Source organism: Phasianus colchicus, chromosome 1 (genome assembly GCF_987193195.1).
Source record: "Phasianus colchicus chromosome 1, bPhaCol1.hap1.1, whole genome shotgun sequence".
Classification (NCBI taxonomy): domain Eukaryota; kingdom Metazoa; phylum Chordata; class Aves; order Galliformes; family Phasianidae; genus Phasianus; species Phasianus colchicus.
In genome coordinates this window covers 155300477-155316150 of record NC_143436.1, presented here as the reverse complement: position 1 = coordinate 155316150, position 15674 = coordinate 155300477, and the positions used below count along the sequence as shown (strand labels likewise).

Here is a 15674-nt window from a genome sequence, read left to right as displayed (position 1 = left end):
AAGCAGCATTTCTTTGTGTGTGTCTGTGTAAATACCTGAAACCCTCTATCTGAGAGACAGTGCTAAAGCTCTGCAATATATGCATCTGTGGAAAATCCTAATGAGACTGGTATACTGCTTCAAGCTTTGCTTGGTTTTCTGTTTCAAGGTATGTGCAAGCATTTTATTTTGTGAAACCCAGCCCTATCGAACTTGAAAAGTACAGCAAGCACAGAAGTATAACAACTTCCCAGTACTTTTAATTGATCTGGTATTTCTACAAGGTGCCACCCTTTTCCACACCTCCTGCCTCCTCCTTAAGTGACTCAGCCTCTGAAGTAGAAGTCTCTTGACTTTTCAGGCGGCTGGATGGAGAACAACAGTTTAGCTCTCTGTCTGCTTTGATTGTACCTCACTTCCAGGTATCTCCAGGTTGACTTACCATATTGAACCACACTAGGACATTGACTTCTACCATATCTAGGTAAGAGAATTTAGTTTTTTGCTTATATATATCAAGTATTTAAAGTCCTCCATTTTCAAATGCCGTGTGATTTTGGAGTATCCAGCTTTAAGGAATCTGATTTGCAATAAGTGAATGTGCTATGAAAATTCATGTGTCTCAGTTTAGGTCTTCAAAATTCCCTCCACTTTTCTGAAATCTCATCTTGCCCATACTGTCTTAATTACATAATTAATTACTTTCTATTACTAATTGCAGTTCTTTGATGATGAACTCGCAGTTGAGACACCTTTTCACGAGTGCCTGTTTTAATGTCATTTTGTCACTTTCACTCTATGTCTTGACTTATTGTTTCTTTACTGTTTCTTTGGAATTTTTATCTAACTGAAGTAAAGTCTATTAAAATATAATTTAGTCAAATTTGCTTTAGTTATTAGATTTTTTAAAAGAAAATAGCAATAGATTGTTTTAAAGAACAAACTACTCATGAAATATTAAGAATTAATTTCTACCTTTGCATGAAGTATAGCAAAATGCTTGTTCTTCTGAGATACAGTGATTTAGCCACAGAATGATTTGAACTCCTGTATAAATAGGAAAAGTTCTTTATTAGAAATGTTGCAAAATGAAAGGAAATAGACTAATAAAAAAATCTAAAATTAATACCTTCTATACCCCATTAAAACAACAACACACACTTAAAATGGATCAATATTTCTAATTACAAAGCACATACAAATTCGAGTTCTGTATTAGCAGCTGATTTTTGGCATACACTAGGGACAGTTCCAAAGCGTAATTTCTTTCAAAACAGAATCTTCTCCACCCACGTCCTGAAAAACCAGTTTTGAGAGCTCTTTCTGCTACAAATAGATGAATGACTTCTGTCTTACATTTGTGTGTTCTCCGGTCCAACCTTGCTTGTTCTAACCTTGCCTAGTTTAACTTTATGTAGGTGCACATGTTATTCCTATTTTTTACAAGGGCTGTTACAAATTCTCTGGCTTAAACTATGTAGTAAAATATTCATTTATACATACTGTATTCTTTCCAGAAGTCTAAATATGTGTTATATTGATTTTTATCTGATATGAATCTCAAGAAGAAAAATATTCTAGGAATGTGTTTTTATTGTTCTTCAATGTCTATAAAATAAATGTAGTTGTCTTGTGGTTTTCAGCAAAAGTATAGAAAAGTTAATAAATTGCCAGATAAACATTTTAGTTACAATTTTGATATTCACTTGATGTTCATTGTTAAGCTTTGACTACTCACTTGGTACTGCACTGAGTGTCTTAGGTACAGCTGGGCTGGAATTGTTTTCTTTACAGTGTCTGGCACAGTGCTCTGTTTTGATTCTAGGAGAAAAACAATGTTGTTAACACACTGATGTTTATAGTTGCAGCTAAGCAGTGCTGTACAGCACCAACACCATTCTCAGCAAAAGGCCCAAGAAGTTGGGAGGGAATAGAATTAGGACAGCTGACTAAAACTGGCTGAAGGGATATTCTAAACCACATGACATGAAGTGGAAGGAGTTTTGAAGGGGGTGTGAGTTCATCAGGCTCTCTTTTGCTGCTCAAGGGACTAGCTGGGGGATGGTGAGCAGTTGCTTGTGCATCCTTTGTCATATACATGTATATATATATGTAATAATTACAATTCATTTCCTATTATCTTTGTAAATAGTTTTATCTCAACTCACAAGTTCTACTTTGTTTTCTTTGATTCTCTCCCCCATCCCAGGGAGAGGGGGAGGTGGGTAAGTTAATGTGTGCTGCTAAGATGCTTGTAGGATCAACCCTGAGCAACAGCATTATTCTTTCTATTTCATGTCCTGAACTACAATCTTAAACTGTGGTAATAGGTGCTAGTGGTAATTTTGGAGAGAGAAGAGCACAGCATCCATTATATGTACAGACCTGCACCTACCAGAGTGGACCTTTAAGTCATAGGCTTAATAAGGCAAGGTTGGCCATGTGAAGCGTGATACAACTTTGGCTATCTCTTGCTGTGATGGGGACTTGAAAAACAGCTTTCGTCCATGACCAGGAAGTGAACCCATGTTTAGAAATACAAATTCTTATTTATGTATAGTTAGTCAAGTCTGACAAACAGTCACAACCTTAGATAGGATCATGATAGACTTTCACATGAGGGGAGAAATGATGGATGTACAAACAGCTGACTTCCAGACCATCCAGACTGCATCTCACACGTATGGTTATCTATCTAGAATTGTAATGATGTGTATCCCAGTACCATATTTCAAAGTTTTGCAATCTTTATCCTTTATCAAGATGAGGTGACTTCAATCAGTTGCTGCTCACACATCTAGGTCTTACTATACTCAAGAGAAATAAAGGTCTTACTATATTCAAGATGAAATAACAATGTTTACTGATGTGGTACTGTGATTAAATAGGATCAGATGAGATTTTCTTTAATATATCATATCTTTGACACTCCTTTTATATAAATGGAGGATAAGTTGTAAGTTAGAGCATTAACTTCAACAGTGCCTATGGAGAAAAAATATAAAAAAGATTAAACCAAAGTAAACCTGCATTTTATTCAATCACCAGTGTAGTTGTTATGCAGTATATATGTAGTTCAGAACTTCTCATTTGTTTAAGTGAAAGGAAGTAAACTCTTTAAAACACCAAGGATGTGGAACATTAGTTTTCTAATCTCTTTGTTAAATTTCTATTTGAATGATTCTAAAATTTTGAGCTATAAATACTCAAATTTTCATCTTACTTTAGAGCAGCATAGTGCTTCAAGATGAGATTTTGATGGAATATTTTGTATTTGGGGTAAAGAAGGAAGTACCTGTTTACTTTCATATGGCAGGGATCTGGTGTTTTTGAAAAGTCGAAGTTGCAAGGATACAGTACAAATATGCTTGAAAGCAGTAATCAATTTTCTGACTTCTCAGAAAAGAGGATGTACCTGCCACTACATTTTTAGATGTACTTCAATGAACAACTTACACACTGTGATAATATGCAGTATATTTAAGCTGAGGAAAGAAACAATGTTTAATAAAAGTGAAATCTATGTAGTATAAATATTTATAAATAAGATCTTAATTTCTCACATATCTAGAAGCTATAGAACAGAAACATTTTTGGCTATAACTAATTCAGTCTAATGTGGAAAAAATGATTCTTATGCAAAATGTTTGTATTAATCTTGTTTGTGTTTGTTTATTTTTTTCAAAATGTGTAAATGTGAAATCTAATTATATAGAAAGCTACAGCCCAGATCAAATCAAGGAAGGCAAGAGGACTCTGAAGTATGGGAGTATTCAGACTAGCTGAGAACTAGAAGGTCTAGCTTTAAACATTTATGGCAGCCTGAGGTCTTCTGCTGATCAAGATATGGAAATGAGATGTAGAATTATGAACATGGTTATATGTCGACTTCTGCTGCTTTCTGAATAACTTATTACAGGAGCTACGGGAAAGTGGAGGACAGACTCTTTAGCAGGGTCTGTGGTGACAGAACAAGGGGAAATGGTTTCAAGCTTGAAGAAGGTAGACTTAGGTTAGATATAAGGAAAAAATCTTTTACAGTGAGGGTGGTGAGATACTGGAAGAGGTTGCTGAGAGAGGTGGTGAATGCCCCATCCCTGAAGACATTCAAAATCAGGCTGGAGAATCTGATGTAGTTGTAGGTGTTCATTGCAGGAGGTGGCCTTTAAAGGTCATCTTCCAACTCCAAGGATTCTATGATTCTATGGTGGTTCTACTACCAGCTTGAAGAGGCATTTGACTACCTCTGAAGTCATGTTTGAAGGTATTTTTCTGGGTTAAACTGTGTTTAAATTTCTCAAAAAATGTGGGGAATTCTGAATAAAGGAATGCTATGCCCTAAAACCTTTTGGGAGCAGCTCATTGGACTGGCTTGGGCAGTTTTCATTTTCTTTTAAAGTTTCCTGACGCTGTTTTTAAATTCAAATTTGCACTGAAGCAGCACTCCTGTTTGTTTTTATTTTGCATTCCAACAGAGTTGTTTGGCTTCAGTGGTTGAGCTCTTACTAAGAAAACCTGAACATAATTTACTACTATGCTATAGAGGACTGGAACTTCTCTTTCTCACAATTTGATTTTAGAAGTTAAAAACTTTTTTTTTTTAAATCTCTTCATAGTTATGGGATGATGATAAACTGTTCACTAACCTGTGTGAATAGTGTGTTGGTTTTAGAACTCTATAAGTCGAAGTTTTCAAACGAATATGATTCTCATAGTTTTCCATCCATTCCTCTTTTCACATATGCAGATGCACACAGCTTTTAGATAATAGTGAAGATCAAGAAAAAAATGCTTTGAATTTTATCCTGCCTCTTTATGCAAGATTCTTTCCATTTTTAAGATCTTGAAATCTAATTCTTCCTCTGATGACTCTTCATCATCTGTGCAGAGACCAAATTAGAAGGGTTTTTAATTTACATTTCAAAATTGTAATGGATTAATCTTGGATATAAAACTTAAGAGTACAAAAGCAAGACATAAACCTTGAGGACAACCTGACATTGTGCTGTAAGGCAAAAATGCCTGGGTTTGAAATTTCTGAATGCCTGATGCATTTTCAGTGCTGGCTGTAAAAGGTATTGACCTGTTTCTAACGCCAATTGATGTATTCTACTTTGGGGCTTGAAGACTAGATAGTAATTTATTTTGGATGCTGTACACATGTGCAACAGAAATATTTTTTTTACCCTGACAACAATGCAAACTGAATATAGGATGAGATGACACACGGCTTCAATTAAAACATGAAGAATGGAAGAAGCAGTCTCACTGTGGACTGTTCTCAGTTCTCTGCTGGACTTTATTTTGTCATGCATGGATGTAAGAGGGAATAGCAAACCTGTTTTTCAGTTATTTTCAGAGTCAGTATTCTCAAAGAATTTTTAGTTATTCTGTAGATTTTAAAGTCAAGTCTCAAAGCATATGATTTCTGTTTGCTTGGGGATAATTTATTTTTCTGAACTAATATCTGTGGCTTTCTTTTTTTATTTTTAACAAAGGCATAGAAAGGATACTTCCTTGTTAGTTCTGTGAAAAATTTCAGTTCCCATAATGAATCCATGGAAAAAAAAACAAAGCAGCAATATGCTGTGAAGTCTACATAGCAATTTCCTGCTGTTTTAATGAGAAATATTTCAAATGCAAAGTATGATTTTTTAACAAGAAATTTTAAGCCTTAGAATATCCACAATTGATCTGATCTTGACAAAAGAAGGCTCTTCGATGTTTTATGATACTCTTCCCTTAGAAAATATCTTTTAAAATCTTTAATAGAAAATAAATGGAAGTTCCTTCTACAGAAACTACTTTTATTTCTCCAGATGAAAAAGTGCCAGCACTCATTGACATCCTGAAATGGTAAGCATCTTATTATCCAGGGACTGACTGAAATAAAGAGCAGTATCAGATGTCCAGCGTTGCTAAGTTGAAAATATAGCTGAAAATATAAATAAATCAGAACTATTATCTTTTTTTTTTTCCCTCATATGACTGTGACAGTTCAGGAAAATGTATAGCAAGAATATTCATTATTTAAAATGGGTTGCCTGAACAGTTCCCAGGAAATTCAGTACATATCTACTTAGAACCTTGTATCAGTAATTTTGAAAGGTATTTTGTAACCTGCTGCAAAATAAATAAGGCTCACTATAGCCCTGAGCATATTTTTATTGGGTGGGAATCAGATCCAGCAATCACGTGTTTTCTACATGCGCTTTGTCAACATGTGTTTGGTGCTAACAACTAAAAGAAAGGAGTGTGGCTCAGAACCTTCCAGTTAGCTTTTAAATCAGAATTTTAAACTCTTATAAACATCTGGAATTTCACAGCTCAGTAAGACAGATGAGGACTTTTGTACTTCAATACTATTTTTAAATTTAATACATTCACTTTATAATAAGATCTTCAATGTTTTCCTTTTTTGGTCATCATAAGCTCTTTTAACAATTATTTGTCAGTAGAAACATACAAAGGAATAATCTGCTGTAAGTGCAATTCATTGTGGCATCCACTAGTTGATTTTGTTTCCATACCTTTATTTCAGCGTTATTTCTAGTACCTTTGCTAAGCTTCTGCCAAAATTCAACACCATCGCCTTCCATCAGTAAAGAAACAGCCAGATGCTCTGGTCTTTCAATCTGCTATTTACATCTGTAAGACACAACAGTGTCACTCAGAGAATGTTTCTGACTTTGTAATGAATGTCTCTGTCACAAAAACTGTTTTCTTGTCCTGCTCTAAATCTTAGCAGCCTGACCAGTGGAGTGGGTTGGGAAAATCCCGGCTTAACATTGTTTTCTTGGAAAATCCTGCTTTTCAAACAGAAAACTGTTTGCTAAAGAGTATCATGTTCACATGCTTATGTTCTTGTTAGTATTACATTTTTTTCCTTACAGGATTTTTTTTGGTTATTAAAATGTCATTATGTTCCACTTGATGTTTTCTGTATAAGACTGATAATCAAAGTTTCAAAGCACATAGTGAAATTTTTGTATGACTCAATTCCCATATATATTTTTAAATCAGCATATTTGCAGGCTTGTTTTTAACCTTGTTTCAGACAGGGAAAGAAGTCAGTGACTTGTGAACTGCTGCAGGGCAAAAGAACCACCTCTTCCTCTTTCTCCCTCTCTGTCCTCAGAGCTTTGCTGTTAGCTGCAGGCCACTGAAGCTGTGAGACCTGTCAGCAGGGCTGGGTGAGCCCACGTGTGCTCCGGGCAGCATTCTGAGCCACAGGCTGATATCATCTTCCCACCTGAGTCTTCTCCTCTGAAGGTTCTCATCACCACATATCTTCTCAGGGAGGAAGCTCCAGACAAGAAGAAGAGAAAGATGAGCAGAGACGCAGGGCAGGATTATATACTGTCTTAATGAGGGATGGAAAAGTGAATACCATGCCTGAAATTCAGTTCAAAGAAGGCTGCAGTTATCTCTAAGCCATTCTATCTTACTAAACTTGTCCAAGGAGCTGATCAAAGTGGCAAATGTATTTACTCTGACTTCGAGGCTGATTCCTAATCTTACTGCCATCTTTTCTTTTTCATGTTTTATTTTAGATTCCCACAGAAGGACACCCCACTGAAGAAAATGTCAGCCTTCAGCATACGAAAGCAGTCTCCTAATCAAAGCGGTAATGCTGAGTATCCTTCAATTTCTCTTGGGGCCTCTCCCACTTACTGTTTGTGAGCACTGCTGTGCCCATTGAACAGCTCCTTTCCAAGGCACACCAACACTCTTTGATAGCAACACTGGCAGTGACCACCCTTTGACAGTCATACGCAGTTGGACTCACTACAGCTGCAAAGCCAGTAGTGTTTATTGAAACAGAGTTCCCAGGGCAGTGGTGGAGTCACTATCCTGGGAGGTTTTCAAGAAAAGGTTAGATGTCACGTTGAGTGACGTGGTCTAGTGGTACTGTGGTGATGGGTTGATGGTTGGACTAAATGATCTTGGTGGTCTTTCCAACCTCAATGATTCTATTATTCTATGATTCTGTGTCATGTGAAAGCTTTTTCTGGCAAAGGTTTAGGCCAAAATACTGTGCTGGGTAGCATATCCAGGCAATGTGGTACAAGATGGCAGTTCCCCATGGTATCCTGGTTGCTGTGGATACCCCATGGGAACATAACAGCTGGGCCATCCATTTGACTTCTATGGAGAAAATGAGAAACTGTGGAAAATTAGAATGGAAGGGAGGAGGGAGAAAAGTTGTTTAATCACTGTCAGATGGGACATAATATTTCTAAAGACTTACTGTTTCGAGGTGTCTGAGGGCCTGATTTCAGTGAGACACTAGAGCTCTCAGCACATCAAGATGGCCATAGCCATGCGTTCAGGGCTGACCAGGGCTGGAGGCAGCTCAGCCACAAGTATAAACATTGTGCAGCCTATCCAGTGGATTGACTGCAAAAAAAACTTATTATTTGTGCATTTTACTTTTCACAGCTTTCAAGAAGTTGTGCTGATGTTGCCATTTTCTGTAGGCAGTACTCAGTGTAAGCAGCCTGCTGTAGAGAGGCACAAGACAGGAAGGAAGCAAGCATTCTGCCCTCTGAGGAGGGCTTCCCAGGAACAGCAAGACTGGAAATGGCCTCTGGAAACATGCTGGAGCCATGCACCCTGAAACAGGCTGTATCACCCATGCCCTTGAACATACTGAAAATCAGTATTTTGCTTTTTTCTGAATGTTCATCAACTCTGGCTGAATTCACTTGGGTTTGGGAGGTAATTCCTCTGTTCCCCTGTTCAAGCCCTGATGAAAAGATTAAGGCTGAAATAAATGAAGAAAGTGATGAAACAGTATATGAACAAGTGACTAGAGGCATCTGTATTCAAATCTGTACAGTGATAAGAGCATAAACTATTGCCAAAATAAGAAGAGAGTAAGCTCTACCTGTGCTCACATGACCTACATGATTGTATCAGATATGTATTCAATTTTTAATTGAAACTTAGGAGGTAGTTGATTAGATTAGAAATCAATGCTGTTCAGCAAGGTGTAGGCCTCATGCACTAGCAAATAACTTGCAATATTTCTAGAAAAATAAGCACAGTATATATCCTTTGGCTGCTGCCTTTATAGGAGAGCTCCTGAAGCCTTATGTGCACTGAGCAATTTAAAAAAGCCATGTTTTCTCTGAAATCCAAATGATTTTGAGGTAGATGATAAGAGTTTTCATAAAATGTCATTAGAATAGAAAAAGATTCCATATAACAAGTTAATAACTGGATTTATATTGAGTACTTCTTGAACATGTTATGTTCCTGTCTAAAGCACAGCACAGATTCAGATTTATTGTGCAGTTGAAAGCTACTCTGGCAAAACCTGTAAGTATGAAAAGAATGCTGGAGTTACCTCCACTCCTTGCCAAAGAGAAATTTTATCTCTGGAATGCACATGCTTGAACTCGTGTTTTTCCTACTTTCATGAATTAAAGTGTTGGATTTTTTTCCAGTGCAAATAACTGCACCAAATTGAAAATATCTACATATTTATGAGTACAGGAAGCCACAGTTCTTGCTATTCCATCTTCGTTCAAGTCCTTGATTTTTGATTGTAGTCTGTTTTATTTCTGTGTATCTTCATCCAAGTCTAGTACATTCCAGTCATTGCTAATAACATCAGTATACTCAAAACAATAAACATTTTGAGCAAATGCCCTTAATACTGTTTTGCTTGCCAATTACAACTATATCCATTCTTGGCAGTGACTATGAGACAATGACATTGTTTAAACTGATGAAGTTCCTTCCTCTCTTCTGTTTGCAAGAAGTGAAGTGAATTTTCAGTAGATATTTCAATGAACCATAGGACTTATGCAGGGAAGGCTGTGATATTTTCATTTTTGAAGTTTTTAGCACAGGTTTCAATAAATATTTTTTTAAAAGAAACTAGTTTAAGTGTAAGAGAACAGGCTGGTACAGAAATTACACAATAAGGATGGATGATGCTTTGATCTTAATTTGTGATTGTCAACACATTCTCAAACATCTAACTTTGATGTGCATATTCATTTTGTAATAGTCACAAAGGGATGCATCTTTGTTGCTCTAAAAATAAAATTAAACTTTGGGATCAAGGCCAAGAGACAGCAACACACATCTATACTCTCACATCCATGCTTCTTAAATGTTTGTCCCTTCTGTAGCACTTAGTCTTGAAGAGAGCTAGTTCAACAGAGAAGCAGAGAACATGCCTACAGCTGAGCAAATACAAATGATAAGGAGTCCAATCCTTGAACTGCTTCACTGGCCTTCTTTTATTTGTTGGTTGGACATATCTGCAGTGAAAAAGAACAGATAAGAACAGGCACAGTTTGGTCTGCAGTTAGGTACAGAGTTTGACGACTTTTTTCATGGTATTATAGTGTGCTTTTTTCATGAAGAAAAGTATTTGAAAGATAAATCTTGGCCACTGTCACTTGAAATAAATTTTTTGGTGTTCTGTTATGATTCTATGTACCACTCACTGTAGTTATTTGTCATTTTTCATGTTATTTGTCATTTTTCATGTTATCACTGCAGCTGATGATCTTGAATCAAAAGCAAGAGCTACATTTTCTTATAAATCACAGCAAAATGTCAAAATACAGCATTGAAAAATGATACAATATGGACTGTGAATCTTCCTTTAAAATTGAGTGTCCTTAATGAATATCGGATAATAATGTCTCCTGAAATGTGGTGGGTAACTGCTTTTGCTTGAATGCTGGGAATTAGGACTTCATGGGGAAAATCATTAAGGTCTCTGAAGGAAAACCTGAAAAGTTCAGTGTTTTTCATCAGTCAGGTTGTTGACTAACTGGATGCCATTGATAAAGATTTTTTGTATTTAATATTTTACCTTATTTTTACCAGGAAAATGTGGAGTTTCTAATAGGGCTCAGCTTCTAGTCATTTTAAAGAGAAATTTTGTAATGTCAAAAAAATATTCCATTCCACTTCAAAAAAGAGAATGGTATGAAACTCAGTGGGAAGTAAAAGAAATGGAAATAATGGATAATAGTTTTAATATTTTTGTTTGTTCCTGGGGTAAACTCCTCATAAAGAGAAACCAAAGGAAATAAAGATTAGCTTTCTAATACAACGAAGAACATATATTCTCACAGATCAAGTGAACATCATATTATTAGTTACTCAATATACTAGATATCAGCATTGTTGGGCAAAGATATTTTAGGTTGTTTACGTAAGTAAATAAAAATTATATCAGTGTGCATGTTTGTTGTACTATTTCTCTTGAAAACCTTTGAAAACATAAAAATACTACATTTAGAAAAAGTTAAGCAAAACTAGATAGTTGGTTAGAAAAGAGAACCTTGTTAATTAAGCCACTGACGAAAAAGCTTCAGAGGGAGTCTGAGTCTTTTGAGAAACCTGAAGATTCAGAGAAGTTGGCTGGATGTGGGTGGATGACCATGTGATCATCTCCAGATTAGCTTTTGTTTGAAATTTGTATCCTGTCCCACATCTAAAAATACAGATACCATAGACATTCCCCTAGGAAATAGGAATCATATGTTTGGCCCTGGAAAAACCATTGTATGTATATTTCATAATTCCTCTATCAGATCTGTCATATTTGTTTACAGTAAAAAACATATCCCAAGCTACTTCGTATTTAGGATGAAACTGAATTAAATTTGGTAAACTGTCCTTCTGCATTCCTTTTAAAGTTGAAGGCATTAAGTCGCAAACTTTTCAAGGAAACAGACTGCACTAAACAAGATCATCAAACATATTCCTTGCACTTTTTTTTTTCTGGTGGTAAAAAAGCTGAACTTTCACAGATTTCACCCTTTCTAATAGTACTTTTTAATAGTAAAGCTTTCCAAGGCTTTCTCTTGCCTTCATTTTCAAGACATGTTTCTCTGCATTTGTAGATAAGAAGAGCCCTTCTGTTGCAATTAAAAGCAGACAGCAAGCTAATCATGATGTTAACAAGCGACGGACCCTTTTGCAAGATAACAGCTGGATAAAGAAGAGACCTGAAGAAGAAAGGTAGGAAAGATCTGAAGTACATGTCTTCAGTCTTCCAGTTATCATGCTAAGTGAATATTTTCTTTGAATGTCTACTTTTTCATGAATTATATTACCAAAAATGAAATAGATCTCATAAAATAACTATTATTTACTCATCTTGATGAAATATTCATTATGTTATGGAACATTAGTCTGTTGGACTTTCAGTGACTGTTTTTTAGTAGGACTTCTGTACACTGAGTATTTAATAAGATGTACTGAGCATCTCAGGCTTGTGCTTTGCGTGAAAACTCCCACATTTCCTGTTTGTATGTTCCAAGATTACCATCTGACTCTTTTTCACAGGTCTGAAGTCTGTAAACCTTGACAAATTCCTCTAAGGAACTTAGTAAAGTCAGAATCATTTGAAATTTACTGTAATGCAAACTGGTGCTTGTATTGGAGTAGAAACTCAACCCAGAGACCAGGTCCTCTATGAAAAGCACATAGGAAGAGATAATTCATATTCCACAATGTTTGGAGTAATCTAATAGGGAGTTCTGTAGTCCATCTGATTGAGGACAGAAATCTTTTGCCAAGATACATTTTTCTATTGTTGGTATTCAAATTTAAACTAACCACTGTCTTTATTCTCCTTGCAGTGCTGATGAAAACTATGGAAGGGCTGTGCTTAACCAATACAAATCCCAAGATAGCCTACACAGGTATCATAGATTATCTAAACATAGTTCTGATGATAGTTCTGGAGAAAAAGAAACAGCCTTCCATTATAACCTGTTCATATCAAGAGCTTTCTTTAAATAATAATCCATTTTAAATGTGACTTTAATTTCCCACTGTAAATCTGTTTTCATTTTAAATCTGACATTATTATTAAGCTGATGATTGCAATAGATACAGGATTGGATCTGTTAACAACTGAATAGTCTAAAATTCTGTATGAGACTTTAATTCATTTCCTATATTGTTTTATAGGTGATGAGTTGTTTAATAAAACAGTGACAAATGTGTCATTTTTAACCTTTTTTTTATGGCAGTAGCGCAAATGAAAAGGAAGATCAGAAAACTGCACTTGGACGATACAGATCTGATACTAACTTGGACAGGTACAGATATTTTTCATATGTATTTAATTTTGTGATTCTCATACATATAAGTAGTCTTGAATATGAAGGCATAAATGAGATAAATTACATATCATTTTTTTCTATTTACTAAGTAGAAGAATTTGAACAATTTTTGCATGAATTGTAAATGAGACAAATGGAAATGTGATTTGGGAAAATGTTCTTTTTGAAATCTTGCTCTTTTTCCCTTGTATCAGTTCGTGGATTCTTGTATTCATAAAAGTAAACACCTCTGCACAGATGACCCATTTACTCCCTCCCAGTTTCCTTTTTTTCAAACTATAAATCAGCATCCTATCTCCAACAGTTAAGCACAACATGTCTAATACTTAGTTCTTTCCAAATCCTTGTTGCCACTTCATACTATGATCAGCATAAATATCAGGACCATATAAGTATCTTAAAAGTGCTTAATTTAAATATTCTTATCAGTGTTAACTTCTGTCTAGTTCTTTAAGACATGATCACACCAATATTGCAGATTGTTTCTGCAGAAAATCTTCAAAATTCAGTCCACAATTAGTATCTATTTTCAACAAGACCCTATTACTACCAGAATTTAATGCACACTTTGTAGAAAACATGGACCTGTTTGGTTGGATCTTCGTACTTTGTAATTTTGTTTGATGACCATATTTACGGTGTGGTAAGAAACAATGACAAATTATTGTATTACATTTACTGTGTTCCTGTGATTCTTCTATAAGCTGATGAATTCTACGGTATTTGTTCCTTCATCATGAAGAAGTGAGCCTATAACTTTATTTTACTTACTGCTTTTCTCCATATCTTTTCTATCCCCATGTTAGTCTTTTTGACTTGAAAGTCCACCTCAGAGCACACCTTGCACACGTACAGGAATAGAGCAATGTTTTCTGGTTCATTTGCCATATCTTTCCTCATACTTCATAATGAATTTGCTCTTTTGAGTATCACTGAGAACTGAGCTGTCATTTTCACGGTATGATCACTCTAAGACCTCTTTCTTGAGTGACAATAGTAGTTCAGAAATCAGTTGTTTTTCTTGGCAGGCATTACTTTGCATCTAAGAAAAATGAATGTCACCTGCCATTTTAGAAATCTGGTATTTTAACACATGACTTCTGAAAGCCTTGCCAGTCAGCATTTGCTTTGACTATCATGAGTTAGTGTAATTGGCAAGCAACATTCGCTGGCTTCTCTTTTCCAGATAATTTCTAGATATGGAAAACACAGGTCTTGTACAGATCTCACTTTTCACTCTCAAAAAAATACCATTTATTCCAAACCTTTATTTCTGACTTTTTAACCAGTTGTTTGTGCATGAAAGAACTCTATTACCACATGAGTTTACTTAACAGTCTTTAATGAGGAATTTTCTAGGAATCTGTTTGGAAATGCAAGCAGACTGTATCTACCATGTCATTCTTACCCACAAACTCATTGACTCAAAAACAAATTTAAGCCTTATTTTTCAGAATAGAAGCTCTGACTGCTAGTTTAGAAGGCATAGGGCAGTTTCACTTTCTATAGTGTTGATGGAAAGTATTGTCCTGAACATTCCTATCCAGCTGGGAATTTTTGTTTTATGATATTAAAGATGCCTGAATTATTTTAGGTTGTTAGCTGCCTGTCTGTATTCTCATACGCACAAATATCTAAGATAAATTGTTATTAATATGCAACAGATGACAAAAAAATAAAGAAATGCTCATATATATGAATAAACATTTCTGATAACTGATGTGGAATTAAGTGAATAATTTTGGTTCTATGTTAGAATGATAAAAATGAGGAAGTAGGTAGATGAGTTGTTTATTTTTTCTCATTCATCATTGGTCTTTTCAAATCTGTGATATCAGTAATTTCAGGATTGATTCATACACACCCATTGCCAGAAGGCACTTCTGTGCATATTAACCATGTGTTCTGCATTTTCTCAAATTTGCAACCTGAGGCATAAAAGGGTGTGGTGATGTATTTTCTCCTCTTTGTAGCTTGCAGTTAAATTTGGTATTTCTGCTTCCTTGGTAAAGGATGTTTTCCACCAGGTACAATTCCCTTATTTTCTTACAAATTATTTCTGGCAAGAATAATAGTACTACAGAAATCTCAAGATTAGAATATAGCAGTCTTCAGACTAGAAATATTTCTTAGTTTTCTGTGTAAAAAAGAATTTATTTATTTATTTATTTATTTCCCTCAAAACTAAAATGCGTAGCTGATAAATGTTTTCTGTGATTATGGAATGTAGAAGAAAATCTAAGAAAATCTAAAGCATTGTTCATAGCTTGACAGCTTTGAGAAGCATTACCTTCGTACTGGAGATTTCTCAGCTGTTTATCAAGTAAAATAATTTTTGTTTAGCTAGGGTGTTGTAAAATGGCAGTCTACCGTGCAGAAGGCACGCAGATGTTACCAGTTTTAAGCCAGAGATTAGAATGTCTTTCCGAATTTCTACTTTTTATCTCTCGTGGGCATTACTCCCAAGGACATGGATTTTCAGAATGGGGTTCTATCTAGATAAATGTGTCTTCAGTAGCTAGTTTTCAAAACATCTAAATAGTCATTGAAACTCTAATTTAAAAAATTGCAAATACACTGCTTGAA

The 15674-nt window shown here is 35.3% G+C and overlaps 1 protein-coding gene across 5 annotated transcripts in view; it reads left to right on the top strand.

Moving 5' to 3' along the window:
* The first annotated feature begins 251 nt into the window (after positions 1–251).
* SCEL (sciellin) overlaps positions 252–15674 on the top strand; it is a 52364-nt gene continuing 36941 nt past the window's right edge. Inside the window, exons 1-5 of one of the 5 annotated variants that reach the window (XM_090130410.1) lie at positions 252–463; positions 7533–7606; positions 11859–11976; positions 12600–12662; positions 12999–13064. In XM_090130410.1, the coding sequence (XP_089986536.1) occupies positions 7564–7606; positions 11859–11976; positions 12600–12662; positions 12999–13064 (290 nt within the window). In that variant the 5' untranslated portion in view covers positions 252–463; positions 7533–7563. Of the gene's footprint in view, positions 464–7532; positions 7607–11858; positions 11977–12599; positions 12663–12995; positions 13065–15674 lie in introns of all 5 variants that reach the window. The other 4 variants (XM_090130401.1, XM_090130392.1, XM_090130424.1 and 1 more) reach the window with 4 other exon arrangements.